This window comes from Aspergillus alliaceus (assembly GCF_009176365.1).
Source record: "Aspergillus alliaceus strain CBS 536.65 unplaced genomic scaffold BDW43scaffold_39, whole genome shotgun sequence".
NCBI lineage: Eukaryota > Fungi > Ascomycota > Eurotiomycetes > Eurotiales > Aspergillaceae > Aspergillus > Aspergillus alliaceus.
Genome location: NW_022474722.1, coordinates 263,686 through 277,708, shown reverse-complemented (window position 1 = coordinate 277,708; position 14,023 = coordinate 263,686). Strand labels below are relative to the sequence as shown.

The following is a 14,023-nucleotide window of genomic DNA, read 5'->3' as shown; positions in this document are numbered from 1 at the left end:
TCGTCATGAAGTGGAAGGAAACACAGCTGATACGGTCTTTTCGTCAGTATGAGATAACGAGGGCGATCCAGACTTCAGAGGGCTCCATTGCCAACGTCTCCGTTCACCCACTCAGCTCCGTAGAAAAAAGCGGGTACACCCATAAAACTGGGGAAATAGGGTAATCATGGCATGACTTCTCAACTGAGTTAGACAAGTATGCCTAGACAAGGAATCTGAAAGATATTCAATAAGGCCATGGCCTACCATCATTGATGGAGGTTGCTTAGCACTATAATCGCCTCTATTATCTCTATAGCCCAGGCATTTCAAACCTTGGCCAGGGAATGATGATGGATGTACGCAAGGCTAGAACCGACATTTGCAACTCTGTCAATGTGCTATCCCTTGACGCTAGTAAGAGGAATTAAGCTTAATATACCCCCACAGTCATGATGGAGCCATACTAGTCGCGCATAGTGTGGCCACCCTCAGAGCAAATATATTAACCCAGGTACTTAAAGGCCATCAGTGCCCTGTCTAGTGTTGATCGCACACATTGTGGCCCATCAACTAGGAAAGCAGATATCTTAACTTCAAACAGAAGGTTCACAGCAATGGCAGAGACAATGGGATCCATAAAAGTGACAGAGTAAGAAAAGGCTGATGCGAATGTAACCATATCTGCTTCAATAACACTGACTTATGACTAGCTTGGAAACCTACTACAATGTAGTAGGCGGAGCCAACTACGCGGTCTTCAACTTCCGCGATTTCCAGAGTCGACAATCTGAAATCGACCGGGCCTATGATGACCTCGCCTCCTACGCCTATAGTGACACCGTGGCGTTCTATGAAGTCGACGTGAGCGGCTACAAAGACATATCTGAATATGCCAAAGTTGAGCGTCCGACTCTGATACTATATAAGGACGGGAAGGAAGTTGAACGATACTGCAAACCTAGGCCGAGGCAACTAGAGTACCTGGTGTCGAGGGCTCTGTGTGGGTTGACCGAGATCACCGGAGGTCTGTCATAAGGTGGAAATGCCGGATAGTGGGTGGCATGTGCTAAGACTATTATGTATCTTTTCATGTGTTTCTAGTTCGCCTAGCTCCTTGTATATAGTTAGCATTTTGCATTGCTGCGTGAGCAACCCTTCTGCAAGTTTACTCGCTTACCTCTGGGATTACTGTCAAGGTTCTCAATCAGTGACGATATAACTGCAAATGCCGAACCAGATGTCCACTGCATCGACGACCAACGATACTCTTGGAATATATCCTTTCACGCTTCTAATCTAATTCAATAAACCACTCATTCTTTCAATCTGGTCGTGTAGAGCATGCTAGGGTGATATAGCTAGATTAGTTATGGGCAACGGCATAACAACTACCGATTAGAGATTGATCTGATTGTGGAGGGGGGGGGGGAAGAAACCCCTAAATGTACCAGATCTTAGCGAGTTTCTAAAACATATTTATGCGGAGGACTACTAGAGCGGGTTTTCGGATTGTTTGCGGCAGTCATGTTGGCTATACATATATCTTTCTCATCGTAGGCTCCAAAATCAATCTTCGCAACGATCCTCTAAATAGACATGATACTCTACCTATAATAAGCAAGCACACTACATAACATCGGTTCTAGACACCCCACAGTAGACACCTGATCAAGTGAGTTCTGGATTGCGCTCTCTATCAAACCTAAACGGGGGACCCTTCCAAGCTAAATACTGCTTCCGGAAAGGCGCCCCCCACATGAGCTGACCCTTGCTCAACGTCAACCAAACAGAGAATCGTATTCAATTCGACGTTCCATGTTCAGGATTAATCCAAGTACATTCTCTTCACTGGGTATAAAAGGGTATCAACAAGTTATGGAATGACCGTGACATGATTCTATGAATCGAAAGCGCCCAATGTCCGCAATGCTGCAATAATGCAAGGCAGATCCAAAATGTGGATCTCAGCTGCACGATTACTTAAGCCAGGTTCCCTCCGCCTGGAAAATAAAGCAAGCAAACACCACCATCCATGCCCGAAACATCGGGAATCAACCTCTCTTCTAAATTCACCAACCATGTCTACCGAACCCGTTAATTTCACACAAAGCGACAGTGTACCACCAAATGCACCAGCCGACGCCCAAATAGACCAAAGCATTGCCGTCAAATATTGGAGCGACAAACCCGCCACAGTGAACGGCATGCTCGGCGGATACGCTCAGGTCTCGCGCACTGATCTTCAGGGATCCAAGAAGTTTCTATCAAAGGCTCGCCGGCTGGTGCCTGGATGTCCGGCCACCGGGAGACTCAAGCGCGGAGTCGACTGCGGGGCTGGCATTGGACGTGTTATCAATGACTTTCTCGGCCAGGTCTGCGAAGTGGTAGACGCTGTAGAGCCGGTGGAGAAGTTCTCCCGGGTCCTAAGTGAACGGCAGCTCACGAGGAATTGTGTCCTCGGGAAGGTGCTCACTATGGGTATCGAGGATTGGGTCCCCGGGGTCAAGGAGTATGATCTCATCTGGGCGCAATGGAGTGTTGTGTATCTGACGGATGCGCAATTGGTCGAGTATCTGGTACGGTGTCGGGGTGCACTAACGGACACGGGGGTTATGGTGATTAAAGAGAATGTCTCAGAAGAGCCCGAGGGGGATATCTACGATGATTCGGAGAGTAGTGTGACACGGACAGACGAAAAATTACGAAAGCTATTCAAGCAGGCCGGAATGCACTTGATTCTGTCAGAGGAGCAAACAGGGTTTCCGAAACAGTTGCGGCTCTTACCTGTCTGGTCTTATGCTTTGCGTCCAAAGTGTTGAACCGACTGAAGGGGCAGATCCGGCTATTGGGGGTATTGAGATTGATACCGTTGTGCGCGTCGATATAGTAAATTAACTACATGGCAAAGAAATCCATCAAAGATACTAGCCAGCTGAACATACTCATGTAGTCAAGACCTAGAATGAGAACCAAGCTCATGGGGCCTATTCGCGAATAGCCCTACGACTGGCCAATGTATTCCGTCTCTATTGCTAATGATAATGGGGTACGGCCATTGCTGTCCTGCGACCGCTATCCATCAGGAGTCTCGTCTCTGTGTCGCTGCTTCGTGCTAATTTCTTGCAGCGCAGTGCAGTGGTGTTTGGCCATCTTTATCCTGCATTGTAAGGTCAGCTCCTCCATCGAGGAGGGCCTTTATCACTGTTTCGTGCCCAGTTCCGTGCAGCCAAATGCATTGCTGCTTGGCCATCGTGACAGTTCATATTAAGGTCAGCGCCGCTCTCAAGCAGCAACCTGAGTGCGCTTTCATATATGTGGCCCGTAGTCTAGGACAGTAGGGTCTGGCCATTACTTTGCGTTGTGTTAAGATCACTGCCATTCTCAAGCAGTAGCCTCATGACTGGCTCTTCCCCCGTTCTTGCGGTCGTGCATAACGCTTTGATAATACTTTCTCCCGAGTGAGCCTTAGCTCCCTTTGCGAGCAGGAAGTTAACTACAGCCTTATTTCCACTGTAGGTGGCATAAAGGAGTGGAGTATCTCCAACCTCGTCCGCTCAGGAGAAGCCTCACAACGGCCACATGCCCGTTCCAGGCTGCATACGTTAGCGGTGAGCGCATGTATACGGCCAGTAAGTTGACTTCGGCTCTTTTACCAAACAGGAGGTGCATCCTGATAAAGGAACACCTCACGCCTTTCAGCAGCAGCGTCACAGTATCGTATACTCATTTCTCTGCAGTCCAAGGTAGCGACGACGGCTCGTGGCCGCCGTCCACGGAATCAACAAGAGCCCTTTCGGCTTCCAGCAACTCCTTTACAATTTCAGTGAGCCTGAAGTAGGATGCAATCATGAGAGTCGAATGCATTGATCACCGTAGCGAGATGGCTCGGCGCGAAGAAGCGTTCTGCCTCTTCCACGCTGAAATTGACTTCATCGAACACTTGTGAGGCTGATGTCTGCTTTAATAGAGCGAGAATTTGGGATATTGTCGTCTGCAAAGCGTCTGTATCATCCATCCCGTACATGAGACGCTGATCGTGGCATGGCCTGTCAAACGCGGCTGTATTGATAAATAGATGGAATAAACCAACCCATTACTCCCGGAGGTATTGAGGAAGGACAGTTCAGAATCTCCCACGCACCCAGAAACACCTAGCTCTTCTTTGGTGATACCTGCAAGCATGTGTTGACGTCCATGCACGCTCTTGGTCGTCTGGTCGGTATAATTGAGAAGAAATTGAACAGGGATCTTCTGAGCACTTGACACTGGTTGTGACTCTTGTGCAGTGGATTGGGGACTAGGCGCCCCCTGCCTGGCTCTAAAAATCTGGCTGTATGAGCACTCCAGCCCTCTCTGAAGGCATGTCTTGCATGGAGGTTCTCCATCGCACCGAGCACGGCTCGCAGCGCAAGCGTCGCAAGCCTTCCATTTCCTCCTACGTTGTTGATCAAATGGTATTGGCCTGTCACCTCCCTGCTTGCACGTTCGAAAGTGACGGCGGAGAACATCTCTTTACGTCTGTCAGATAAGCAGGGGAAGGTATTAGCCCTTGGGCTTGTGGCAGTCTCACCATCGTGTATAAGTTCGATCACAAAACGGAAAAATCAATCGATACATCTATGCCATTTGGTAAATTCACTGTACCACGTGTCTGCAGAGTACTATGCTCATACGCGTTGCTTCATGCCGTCGCAGTGGCTGTTGGTAGAATACGCTTGGTGGCAATTCCCGCATCGCCAGTCCAGTTATCAACTCATGCATGCCGGCAAATATTTCTTTGCCTTTTTGCTTGTGAGCCTCTCGTTCAAGTTCATTTTAATCCTTCTATTTTACTTCTTTGTCTTTTGCAAGAAATGCCGACCTTTGTGCAAAATCAGGGGCATTGCACACATGCAATATACGAGATAAGGTCTATTCCCACTGTGGCAATAGGGCGTCGGGGAAAACCCACCTGTACGTTATATGATATACTCCCCTGACAAAGTTCCTTCGACCATGCTCGTCGCAGATATCGTTCCTAGAGTTGTACCTGGAGTCATTAGCCCACATATTACATTTCATCTTTTCAATTGTTTCTGTCCAGGATCTTGAGATAAGGCTATATCAAACAGCCAACATGACCACTATAAAGCGCGCACGTCTAACCCGTGATAGGTAATTGAGACACAATATCTCATATCCCCTTGTTGTCTTCAGGAAAAGACTGCTAACTCTCCTAGGCCTACTATCCACCCTCCCCTCCCCTTCACAACAACAATCCATAAAACCCACTACCAAAAAAGCCCCAAAGAATCCAAAGCCCCAGAAGCTCGGACAGCCCTCGGAAAGTCCTTCCCAACCTCTACCTCCATCTTCCCAATACAACTAACTCCCTCCAACAAAGCCGAACACGTCCTGTAAGTCCCCTCCCTTCTCCCATCCAATCTCCTTAACCAAAAACCCCAGCACAACCTTAGACCAACTAGTAAGCTGGGCCCGCCAATCCTCCTTCTGGCCCCTAAGCTTCGGCCTCGCCTGCTGCGCCGTCGAAATGATGCAAGTCTCCATGCCCCACTACGACCAAGACCGGCTAGGAATCATCTTCCAGGCTTCCCCCCGCCAATCCGACGTAATGGTCGTCGCCGGCACGGTCACCAATAAAATGGGGCCCGCGCTGCTCCAATGTTACGATCAGATGCCGGACCCAAGGTGGGCGATTAGTATGGGGAGCTGTGCGAATGGGGGCGGGTATTATCATTATAGTTAGAGTGTTGTTAGCGGGGTTGATCAGATTTTGCCGGTTGATGTGTATATTCCGGTGTGTCCGCCGACGCCGGGGGCGTTTTTGTAAGGGAATTTTCAGCTGCAGAAAAAGATGCGCAGGACGAGGGTTACGAGGATATGGTATCGGAAGTAGATTCTTTTTTATGGGTTTGGAGAAGGTTGGGGGGAGAGGTGGGGGGGGGGGGGTGAGGAAGATTGTATTTTACCTTTCTGTTGGTTTGGTGGTTTTTGTACTTGGATGGGTTTATGTTGTAGCACTTTAGAGGTACGAGGTTTGGTTTGGAATGAAAAGATAGATATGCCTTTCTTGTCTATGGAAGCCAAAGTCTACCCACGGCCAATATGCAGTCTGTGAGCCCACCTTATCCGACTCTTCCTCACAGCCCGCTGGGTCCTCTCAACCGGGTAATTAACCGGGGATTCCCCTCCCGTGAAAACCATGAAATCATATAAGAAGGCGCCCGTAAAAGCGCCACTGATGGCACCTACCCACGGACCATAAATCCAGTATGAATCTGCAAATAGCCTCCGCCCATAACCTAGAGCTAACAGGGCTAGTCGCGGACCGAAATCGCGACTTGGACTTAGTGCTCCGCCTGTTTGGTAGGAGAATGTAAGGCCAAAACAGGTGATGACCAGTCCCACAACGAAGGAATTCATTCCGGCGCCGGACGGGGCGTTCTGGTCGTCACCTAGGGCCAAGATTGTGATGGCTAGGATGGCGGCTCCGACGAATTCGTTGAAGAATGCGGCTATAGGATGAACCCATAGTGCCTGTGGACCGGTGATGAAGCTGTTGGATATATCCCTGTCTCCATTGATACTGAGATAATATTGAATGGACGGGTAGTAGATGCCGTATGCGACAAGTGCGGCGAAGAATGCCCCGATGAACTGCGCTGCGAAGTAACTAGGTAGTTTGCGATTGGGAAACCCGCGGTAGAACCAGAGTACGACTGTGATTGCTGGATTAAGGTGTGCACCGGACACCCCACCGGATACGTGGATGGCCATCATCGTTGCCAGGCCCCAGGCCCAGGCGGTGGTATTAGGGTTCCCTGCGTTGGCCAGCGTGACGGCGAGATCGGCACAGAAACCGATAGTCAGTTGAACGAAGACTGCGAGGGACTCAGCGAGTGCTTCGCGATGGTTGGTACGGATCACGGACCAGGTAGTGTGGTTGTTGTGCACCTCTTCTACCACGAGATCCTGAACAAGGGGGTCTAGATCGTCTGGGCAAGCCTTCTCGTCAAAAAGAGGTATATGCACCGACTCGTTAGCTTCGTCGCCTAGCAGCGGGTCCCTCTCACTTGGAGGAGACGCCAGGGGATCATCAATTGGATGCTGCGGCGTATCCTGATCATCAATTTCAGTCTGCGGTTCGCTCTCCTCGACAGTCGACAGCTGGTCTTGAGGCACCGCCCACGTAGACGCGCGCTTTATACGACCAGAGGAAGGGCTCAACATCCGGGAAGCACCACCAAATGAGCTCGTATCACCACTAAGAACCTTATTCATAAGGTTAGTCTCGCGCTGCACCCTAGCATCCTCAACCTGAGCCGCTATCTTTCGTGGATCAACAGACGTTCGAATACGTCCTTTTTCAAGCTCATTCGGGTCTACATCTAGTCCGAGCCTTTGTGAGTGTTCTACCGGTCGCTGCGCTTTCGCACGACGTTGTAACAGCTCCTCTTTGGTAGGTACCATGCCCGGCCGCACCACCCGCGGTAAAGGCTTAGCCAAGCTCCACACCGGTTTGGCATTAGTAGGCTGCTCATAGGAGGGGTTTAGGTCTGCATAACCCGGCTGGACAAAGGGCTCATGAGCTAGCCGCAACTGGGCTGACTCATCAGGGCCAGCGACCATGAACATCTGGTCGGTTAGCGATGTCTGGCGGGCATGGCTGGGCGCGCCGCTTTCGCTTCGTCGGGAGACTGCCCAACTGCGTCGTCGCACCGCAGGACCAGTCCTTCTGGACTCATCGATGCTTGTGGGCCTTCTTCTGGGAGATGTGGTCGGCCCCCGGTCAGCCTTGGATCTATGGGGTTGGCCTGGCGGAGAAGCTGCGGACGTTCGGGTTTCAACCCTCATTCCTATTTCGTCGGGCTATTTTTGTGCGGCGATGATTAGCGTATATCCAAAAGTCTCGTTCTAGTTATTTTCCTAGCATCAACGTGCTTAGAAGTGTTGGCCCGAACTCACCCTGTCTCTCTGTACGTCGGGTTCCCTTTCCATTATTCAAACAACGGGCAGGTCGCTCTCAAAATCGAGCAGCGAACCCCACTGCAATACAAAATGTATAGGAAAGCCCAAGTATGACAGAATGTCGGTTCACATATACGGGTAAAACCACAACGCTTTATTGTTCAAATATGGACGGAGAATGATGAATATAAAATCCAAACATTTCGCAAAGGACCACGTACCCCTCACAACATTCCGTACCCTACTTAAGGCTCGGATCTGCAGCCTGACGCAATAGCCATCGATAAGCGATGATCATCGCTTTAGTCTTGGGGAAAACATGGCGTGATCGGTGGAGCCCTATTCTGGATACCAGAGCGTAGTCCTATCACAGGAAATAAGGAAGTTCCCCCAATCATTTCACCTAGCACAAATGGATTTGTGTTGGTATGTTAATAGGTTATGCGGCAGTGTGGTATCGGCATGTTAAATAGTTGAACAACGTGTGTCCCGGTCGGCAGGGGACTTATGACAGCTACTTACTCTGATTCATGGAGTTGATTGCAGTGTCAATCAAACATAGTCAGCCTCCTTTTTGAATACTAGATTCTGGTTGTTGCGATAGCTAACTCCCTAACTCCCCCAGAACTTTGCTCCTTTGGACCATCGTAAGTATTAGTATTAGGTCCATCTCATCTTGCCTGAAAAGCTCAAGCTGGCCTAGAATGTTTCCGAAATGCTGAGTGACACCCCGAAGAATTTGCACTGTCAGAAAACTAACAAATCAGAGTCATCACCGGTGGAGGGGCACCGAGAGGTGACGCCATTGGCTTTCACTACTGGAATGAAACTCCATTTACGAATGGGTTTAAAGGATTTCTTGTCGTCTTGCCGACCTGCGTGTTTGCTATGGCGGGTACAGAGAGCGCTGCCTCTGTAGCCCATGAGGTTGCGAACCCCCGTCGTTCAATGCCCAAGGCTATAACTTCAGTTCGACTTTGCATGGGTGTGTTTTACATTCTCGGAAGTCTGATGGTGTCACTGGTTGTATCTCCCCATGTCCCTAATCTCTTCGGTCAAGAAGGAAGCGACGATCTCCCTTTGTCATCACTTATAAGAACGCAGGTATTCCTGCCATGGACCATGTGAGAAATGCCGTTGTCTTTATCTCTGCTATATCAGCTGGAAGTATTACTGCTTATGGTGGCCACGAACACTGGTGGGACTGTCGCATCTACATATGGTAACCCGCGGAAGTCTATCATTTACCATGTGCGTAATATTCACCTTCTAAATCTTTATTGCAGATCTCCAGCAGTGTAGTTCGCACGGGTCATCCTTGGGCGGCCCTACTTCGTGACCATCAGTCTTGGGGTGGCCTTCAATATATCAGTGTTTGGAGCACAGGTGCGGATGTGTTCACCGGGTTTCCTACCTAGTCTCACTGTTGCGGCTGGTTGGCTGGGGTATGATCTACCTCTGCAATCTTCGCTTACGCAAGGCTGGAAGCTACAAGGCCAGCCCGATGTCGATTTGCCTTAGAAGTCGAGACATACACCATACGCTCAGTGGTGGGGCTTGAGGTGTTGCCTTGCTCTTATCATCCTCGAGCTATATTTGAGCATCAAGTCTCTGGGCAAGGAAACATCAGCGAAAAACTTCTTCGCAAAACACCTCAGCATGATTGCAGTCTCTATAATCTGGGTTGTTGTTCAGCTATTGTACCGCTGCCCTCTATGGATTGGAGCAAGTAAAATCAATCTTGATGAACACCGGCGCTTCTACGCTGAGCATCCTGATGAAGACGCCACTCACAGAGGGGTACGAGCTGCTACTAAACGTAAAGTAGAGACATTTCTTCAATAGGTCCTGCATGTGCACAGAGCTTGGCGCAATATATCCTGTCTACCGTGCGTCGATCTATGAGTGCAGCCAAGTGTCAACTAGGTGTTGGATAGTGATGGAATAAAAGATACTCTACACTGCCAGATGCAAACCAACTAAGCTCGCATGGTGAGTACTTCCACAACTAAGTAATATCACATCCACCTGCCACTCTGTAGGTCATTCTTCTGTCTTTAATTAGCTTGGATGTCGCCCCGTCAACCTGTTTACCAGCAAACTTGACTCATTGAGAAGGCCCCGAAAGGTTTGATTTGTACTTGCAGCTACTACCCCGGGGTCTGGTTAATGGTCATTCATTCATTGGAAGGACAGATGCCACATCGGCGAGTATTCCCATCCCCACACTCTTGGCCTGGAGGTCATTTCCCTCCGCCTTGCATTTCAGATGACCGACAATCACCCACGTGGCATCCCCCACATGACCACGATTTAGTGCGACAACAGGAGCAAGAAACCGAGGGGAACGACTACTAAACGCTCAGGATAACCCCAGCTCGTAAGAGGAGGACTATAGAAGATCATCCCCCATTCCGGACATTATGGCGGACGCTCCTCCTTCTACCTTGGTAGGTCTTGGCCCTTCCCCACATCATATTAAACATAAACCTAAACCACCATCAGAAACCCCAGGAAATAGGATCCCCCAGACCCGTGAAATATGGGGCGATATTCCCACCAACAAATTCTAGACCACCTCCAGATCTTGAATCGCAAAACTACAGTACCTTCGCCTTTCCTCTCGACCCTTCTTCGCCGAGAGGGATTCCTCCGCCGCGTCGACAAGGCGGGGGCGGCGTTGTTTCGCTGGTTGTTTTCGGGCTGGTGATCCTCGGCATTGTGCTTCTTTTTGCGCTCTCATAATTTTGACTTTTATTGTTTCTATACCCGGACTCGGATTGCGTTGGGAGGATGTATGTTTGTTGGAGATATTCATATTGTCGACGGTTGCTGTGAATGTAAGGGAGGTTCAAGTACCTAAACTATTAGGATAAGCGGGGGACAGCGACCCGAGATGTTGACTCGGTATCTCAGCGGGATGGGTTGTTAGTTGTGTGTGGAGGAAGATGTGGTCATAGAAAGAGACATATATTTATCCTGCATAGTCCAGCTCCACTACCTGATGGAGTGAACCGGACCAACCCTCAAGAGCCATTTTCCACGAGCTATATGTATTTACCGGTGTCTCTGAAAATCAGTATTCCGATTTGCGGCATCACTCCTTCGACATTGGAACGCATGCATACAGGCTACTCCAGGCGACGAAGATATGCCATCACGTCCGGGGGCAGGGCGCAAGGTCGTCTGTTGGGTCATACAAGCGAGCATACAACCGTTTTCACCCCACACCCGCCCTTCGCTATATGCCCTTGTATTGTTGCGACTATCGTTTTCTGCTCTGAGATGTTCCAATCGTGCAGGGTGAACTTACGAGTAAAGAGCTGCAAAGAGAAATCCAAGCTCGCACAGGCGCCAGCGTCAGATCTTCGGTGTCCACAATGGAACGCGGGGATGTATGCGAGGCCCTTATCCATGTAGAACGCAAGAGCCGAGACTTGGTCTGCTTCGCCACTGAGCTGATCGCAGACACGAAACCTTTCCGCTTCGACCTGAACTGGTGCCTGGTGTGCTCTTCCAGTGCATGCCTGGCTGGTCCCTGGTCCTAGATTTGGCGTATTTCTGGTAATGGGCTCCATCTCCAAAAGCCCTTGATATTTCTATATAGATGGCGATTACGTGCCACCCACTTGCTGTGCGGCTGTCGCCGACCGTTGGTTTTCCGAGATACAGGGTCGTATTGGTATCCTCGGGGCCCTGGAATACATTACCATTGACCTGGGTGCCTCGATGTGGAAGTCCGCAATGGCAATGAGACAAAGCTTAGAGGGTCCATAATCTCCCTTTCGTGTCATCAGGATTATGCTCGTCTCAAAGCTTCGGGATCTTCTGGTATTCTCCACATGACCGACAAGTTCACGATCAGGTTTCCTAGGCCAGAGGGAATGGCTGGCGATGGAATACAGATGGAAGGAGTTGCAAGTGGCATGGTATGCTGCACTGACTGCTACAGTCAGACAGCTGCCCCCAAAGCCATTGGGCGATAGACTCCCCAACCGAATGGGATTCACCGGCGAAATATAGCGTCCCGAGTCCAGTGGTTCAACTCCCACCTGCTGGCTAAGAGTGATACCGTCTTTGGGCATGGCGGGTTGACCCTCGCGAGAAGTGTAGGATTATGGATGCAGTAGACGAGCCATGACATCGGGCTTTGGAGATGATAGTTTCTGATTGGACAAAAGTCTCCATCCCGAGCCAAGCGGAGATCATGATCGATGCACAGCTGCAAAAGTGGACCAAGTTCCAGAGGCTCTGACCCAATCGGCCAGTGTCAGGCATATATGGAGTATGGAATGTCCCGGTCAGGACATTTTTACATTCTTCCCGCGGAGACTTCCACTTCAATGTGCCCCAAGTCCTGACTCCCCTTCAATCACCGGTTCACCATGGATTCATCGTCCTCTAATAGTGATAGTCAACCACACTCGGCCACTGCAAAACTCTCGATAAGAATATCCCGTGATGCCTGCAGTATGTTCCTGGCCCTCACTCCCGTGTCCGCGACACTTATGGTCATTTTCTAGGGAAGAAGAAAGTGCGATGTGATGGAGCGCGGCCAACTTGCTCCCGATGTAATTCGTCAAGCAAAGGATGTGTTTACTCGCAACGAATGCCGATGGGTCGTCCGCGGTCGCGACACACTGTTGTACAGAAGAGTCAATCCTATCGGTCCGCGCGACTTCTGTGCCCAACACCTCCAGCAAACCAACACTTGAGGACTGATATAGAGGCTGGGGAACGAGATGTAGAGCCAGTAGTCGACTCGACTACAGCCTCGACACTTCCCCAGGACCTTCCCACTCGAGTTACGGATATTGGGAGCCAATTGTAAGCTATTGGATTGTTCTGCGCCACCTTTCATCGTGGAAAGCAGCTGACGCCCGCTCAGCATCCCTAGCCCTCTTGAAGTCACAACACCACAACTTTCCTCCACACTTGCCGGCCAACCTGACGGTGATCGGTGCGCTTGCATTTCCGTATTATACCTGATACTAGAGCAGCTCCAAGTAAAAACACAATGGAGAGCCCCCGACGACCTCATTCTTCTACGTTCATCCATCACAAGAGCCACATCCGTTCTAGACTGTCCCCAGTGCCCCCAACGGTTCTTCTGCGTCATCCAGAACGCAGTGTTCCTCGGAGTAGTTTGCATGTGCATTGCAGAATGCTACGCAAGGATCGTTGGAGTCATCGAGGAAGAAGAGTCCCAAGCCTCGAGGGCCGGCCTCATCTCAGGCGTAGTTGGACTGGACAACGTGAGAGGCTGCAGCCCTTGGGACTCCTCTCGCGCAGCAAGCTCCTCGAACAGGCCTTCGAAATGAGCCAGCTCCGTCTGCCGTACCTCGGCTATTTTGTTTCCATTCGCGATCATTTCTTCCAGGATGGAATGGGCTTCTTTGCTATATACTTGGCCATGGAGGATCTGTGGGAAGAGAGCATTAGCCATTGCGAGATGTAGGGCGGCTGCGTATGTGAATTCGAGGTCATATGGTAGGAACATCTCTAGTGTGGGATTGTCAATCCCTGTTCCAGGGTAATAGGGGGTTCGCGTTAGGTGACTTACCAAGAAGATTATCATCGTTGGATAATATTTGCAGAGACTTGACCGCTGATTTGATCCCACTAGATATCAAGGTTTTCGTGAAGGCTAGAAATGCCCGCCAGTATTCTCTCTCGTGGGCAAGGTTCTCTAATCGCTCCATAAGGGCGGAAAGAAGGACAGGACGCGTGGCGACAATAACACACTGCACTGCGGTCCCATGAGCTGCTGCGTTTGTGTAAACTCCTTATTAATAATTTCTCCATACCTGGTGGTATAGTAACGTGATGTGCCGCCTGCCTTTGGGAATGGCATCAACGGAATTCCAGAATCGGACATGAATGATTTTCTCCACTTCTTGGGCATGTCCGGCTAGTGTATGTAGGATGGATCTTGTCATTTCTAGAAACGGTCCGCGCCAATCATTGCTAGGGTCACTGCATTCTATGAACAAATCCAACGCTTTGTCCATTACAAGCCTTGTATCACTCCGATTTGAATTGGCAATCTCAAGAGTTATAGTATCTTTAGTAT

The 14,023-nt window shown here is 49.9% G+C and overlaps 8 protein-coding genes across 8 annotated transcripts; 5 read left to right on the top strand and 3 right to left on the bottom strand.

Moving 5' to 3' along the window:
• Positions 1–596: 596 nt before the first annotated feature.
• On the top strand, positions 597–1,017 carry BDW43DRAFT_313657 (thioredoxin family protein; the record flags this gene model as incomplete). The annotated part of the gene is made up of 2 exons (XM_032047659.1): positions 597–631; positions 693–1,017. 2 exons carry the CDS (start codon positions 597–599, stop codon positions 1,015–1,017), a joined length of 360 nt encoding a protein of 119 aa, XP_031897692.1.
• Positions 1,018–2,060: 1,043 nt separating this feature from the next.
• BDW43DRAFT_302164 (alpha-N-methyltransferase NTM1) lies at positions 2,061–3,620 on the top strand (the record flags this gene model as incomplete). The annotated part of the gene is made up of 2 exons (XM_032045193.1): positions 2,061–2,794; positions 3,617–3,620. The coding sequence occupies 2 exons, from the start codon at positions 2,061–2,063 to the stop codon at positions 3,618–3,620; spliced, it is 738 nt and encodes a 245-aa protein (XP_031897691.1).
• An 85-nt stretch (positions 3,621–3,705) lies between these two features.
• On the bottom strand, positions 3,706–3,997 carry BDW43DRAFT_313655 (uncharacterized protein; the record flags this gene model as incomplete). The annotated part of the gene is made up of 2 exons (XM_032047658.1): positions 3,706–3,792; positions 3,854–3,997. The coding sequence occupies 2 exons, from the start codon at positions 3,995–3,997 to the stop codon at positions 3,706–3,708; spliced, it is 231 nt and encodes a 76-aa protein (XP_031897690.1).
• Positions 3,998–5,098: 1,101 nt separating this feature from the next.
• BDW43DRAFT_313654 (uncharacterized protein) lies at positions 5,099–5,728 on the top strand (the record flags this gene model as incomplete). The annotated part of the gene is made up of 3 exons (XM_032047657.1): positions 5,099–5,136; positions 5,202–5,378; positions 5,428–5,728. The coding sequence occupies 3 exons, from the start codon at positions 5,099–5,101 to the stop codon at positions 5,726–5,728; spliced, it is 516 nt and encodes a 171-aa protein (XP_031897689.1).
• A 344-nt stretch (positions 5,729–6,072) lies between these two features.
• Positions 6,073–8,028, bottom strand: BDW43DRAFT_321073 (MIP/aquaporin family protein; the record flags this gene model as incomplete). The annotated part of the gene is made up of 1 exon (XM_032049251.1): positions 6,073–8,028. Exon 1 carries the CDS (start codon positions 7,834–7,836, stop codon positions 6,073–6,075), a length of 1,764 nt encoding a protein of 587 aa, XP_031897688.1. The 5' UTR covers positions 7,837–8,028.
• A 2,288-nt stretch (positions 8,029–10,316) lies between these two features.
• BDW43DRAFT_148881 (uncharacterized protein) lies at positions 10,317–10,848 on the top strand. Its single transcript, XM_032038416.1, has 2 exons — positions 10,317–10,400; positions 10,456–10,848. The coding sequence occupies exons 1-2, from the start codon at positions 10,374–10,376 to the stop codon at positions 10,693–10,695; spliced, it is 267 nt and encodes an 88-aa protein (XP_031897687.1). The 5' UTR covers positions 10,317–10,373; the 3' UTR covers positions 10,696–10,848.
• Positions 10,849–11,467: 619 nt separating this feature from the next.
• Positions 11,468–12,185, bottom strand: BDW43DRAFT_148877 (uncharacterized protein). The gene has a single exon (XM_032038414.1). The coding sequence runs from the start codon at positions 12,033–12,035 to the stop codon at positions 11,565–11,567; it is 471 nt and encodes a 156-aa protein (XP_031897686.1). The 5' UTR covers positions 12,036–12,185; the 3' UTR covers positions 11,468–11,564.
• Positions 12,186–13,354, top strand: BDW43DRAFT_148878 (Zn(II)2Cys6 transcription factor domain-containing protein). Its single transcript, XM_032038415.1, has 3 exons — positions 12,186–12,420; positions 12,474–12,777; positions 12,839–13,354. Exons 1-3 carry the CDS (start codon positions 12,336–12,338, stop codon positions 13,269–13,271), a joined length of 822 nt encoding a protein of 273 aa, XP_031897685.1. The 5' UTR covers positions 12,186–12,335; the 3' UTR covers positions 13,272–13,354.
• Positions 13,355–14,023: the final 669 nt, after the last annotated feature.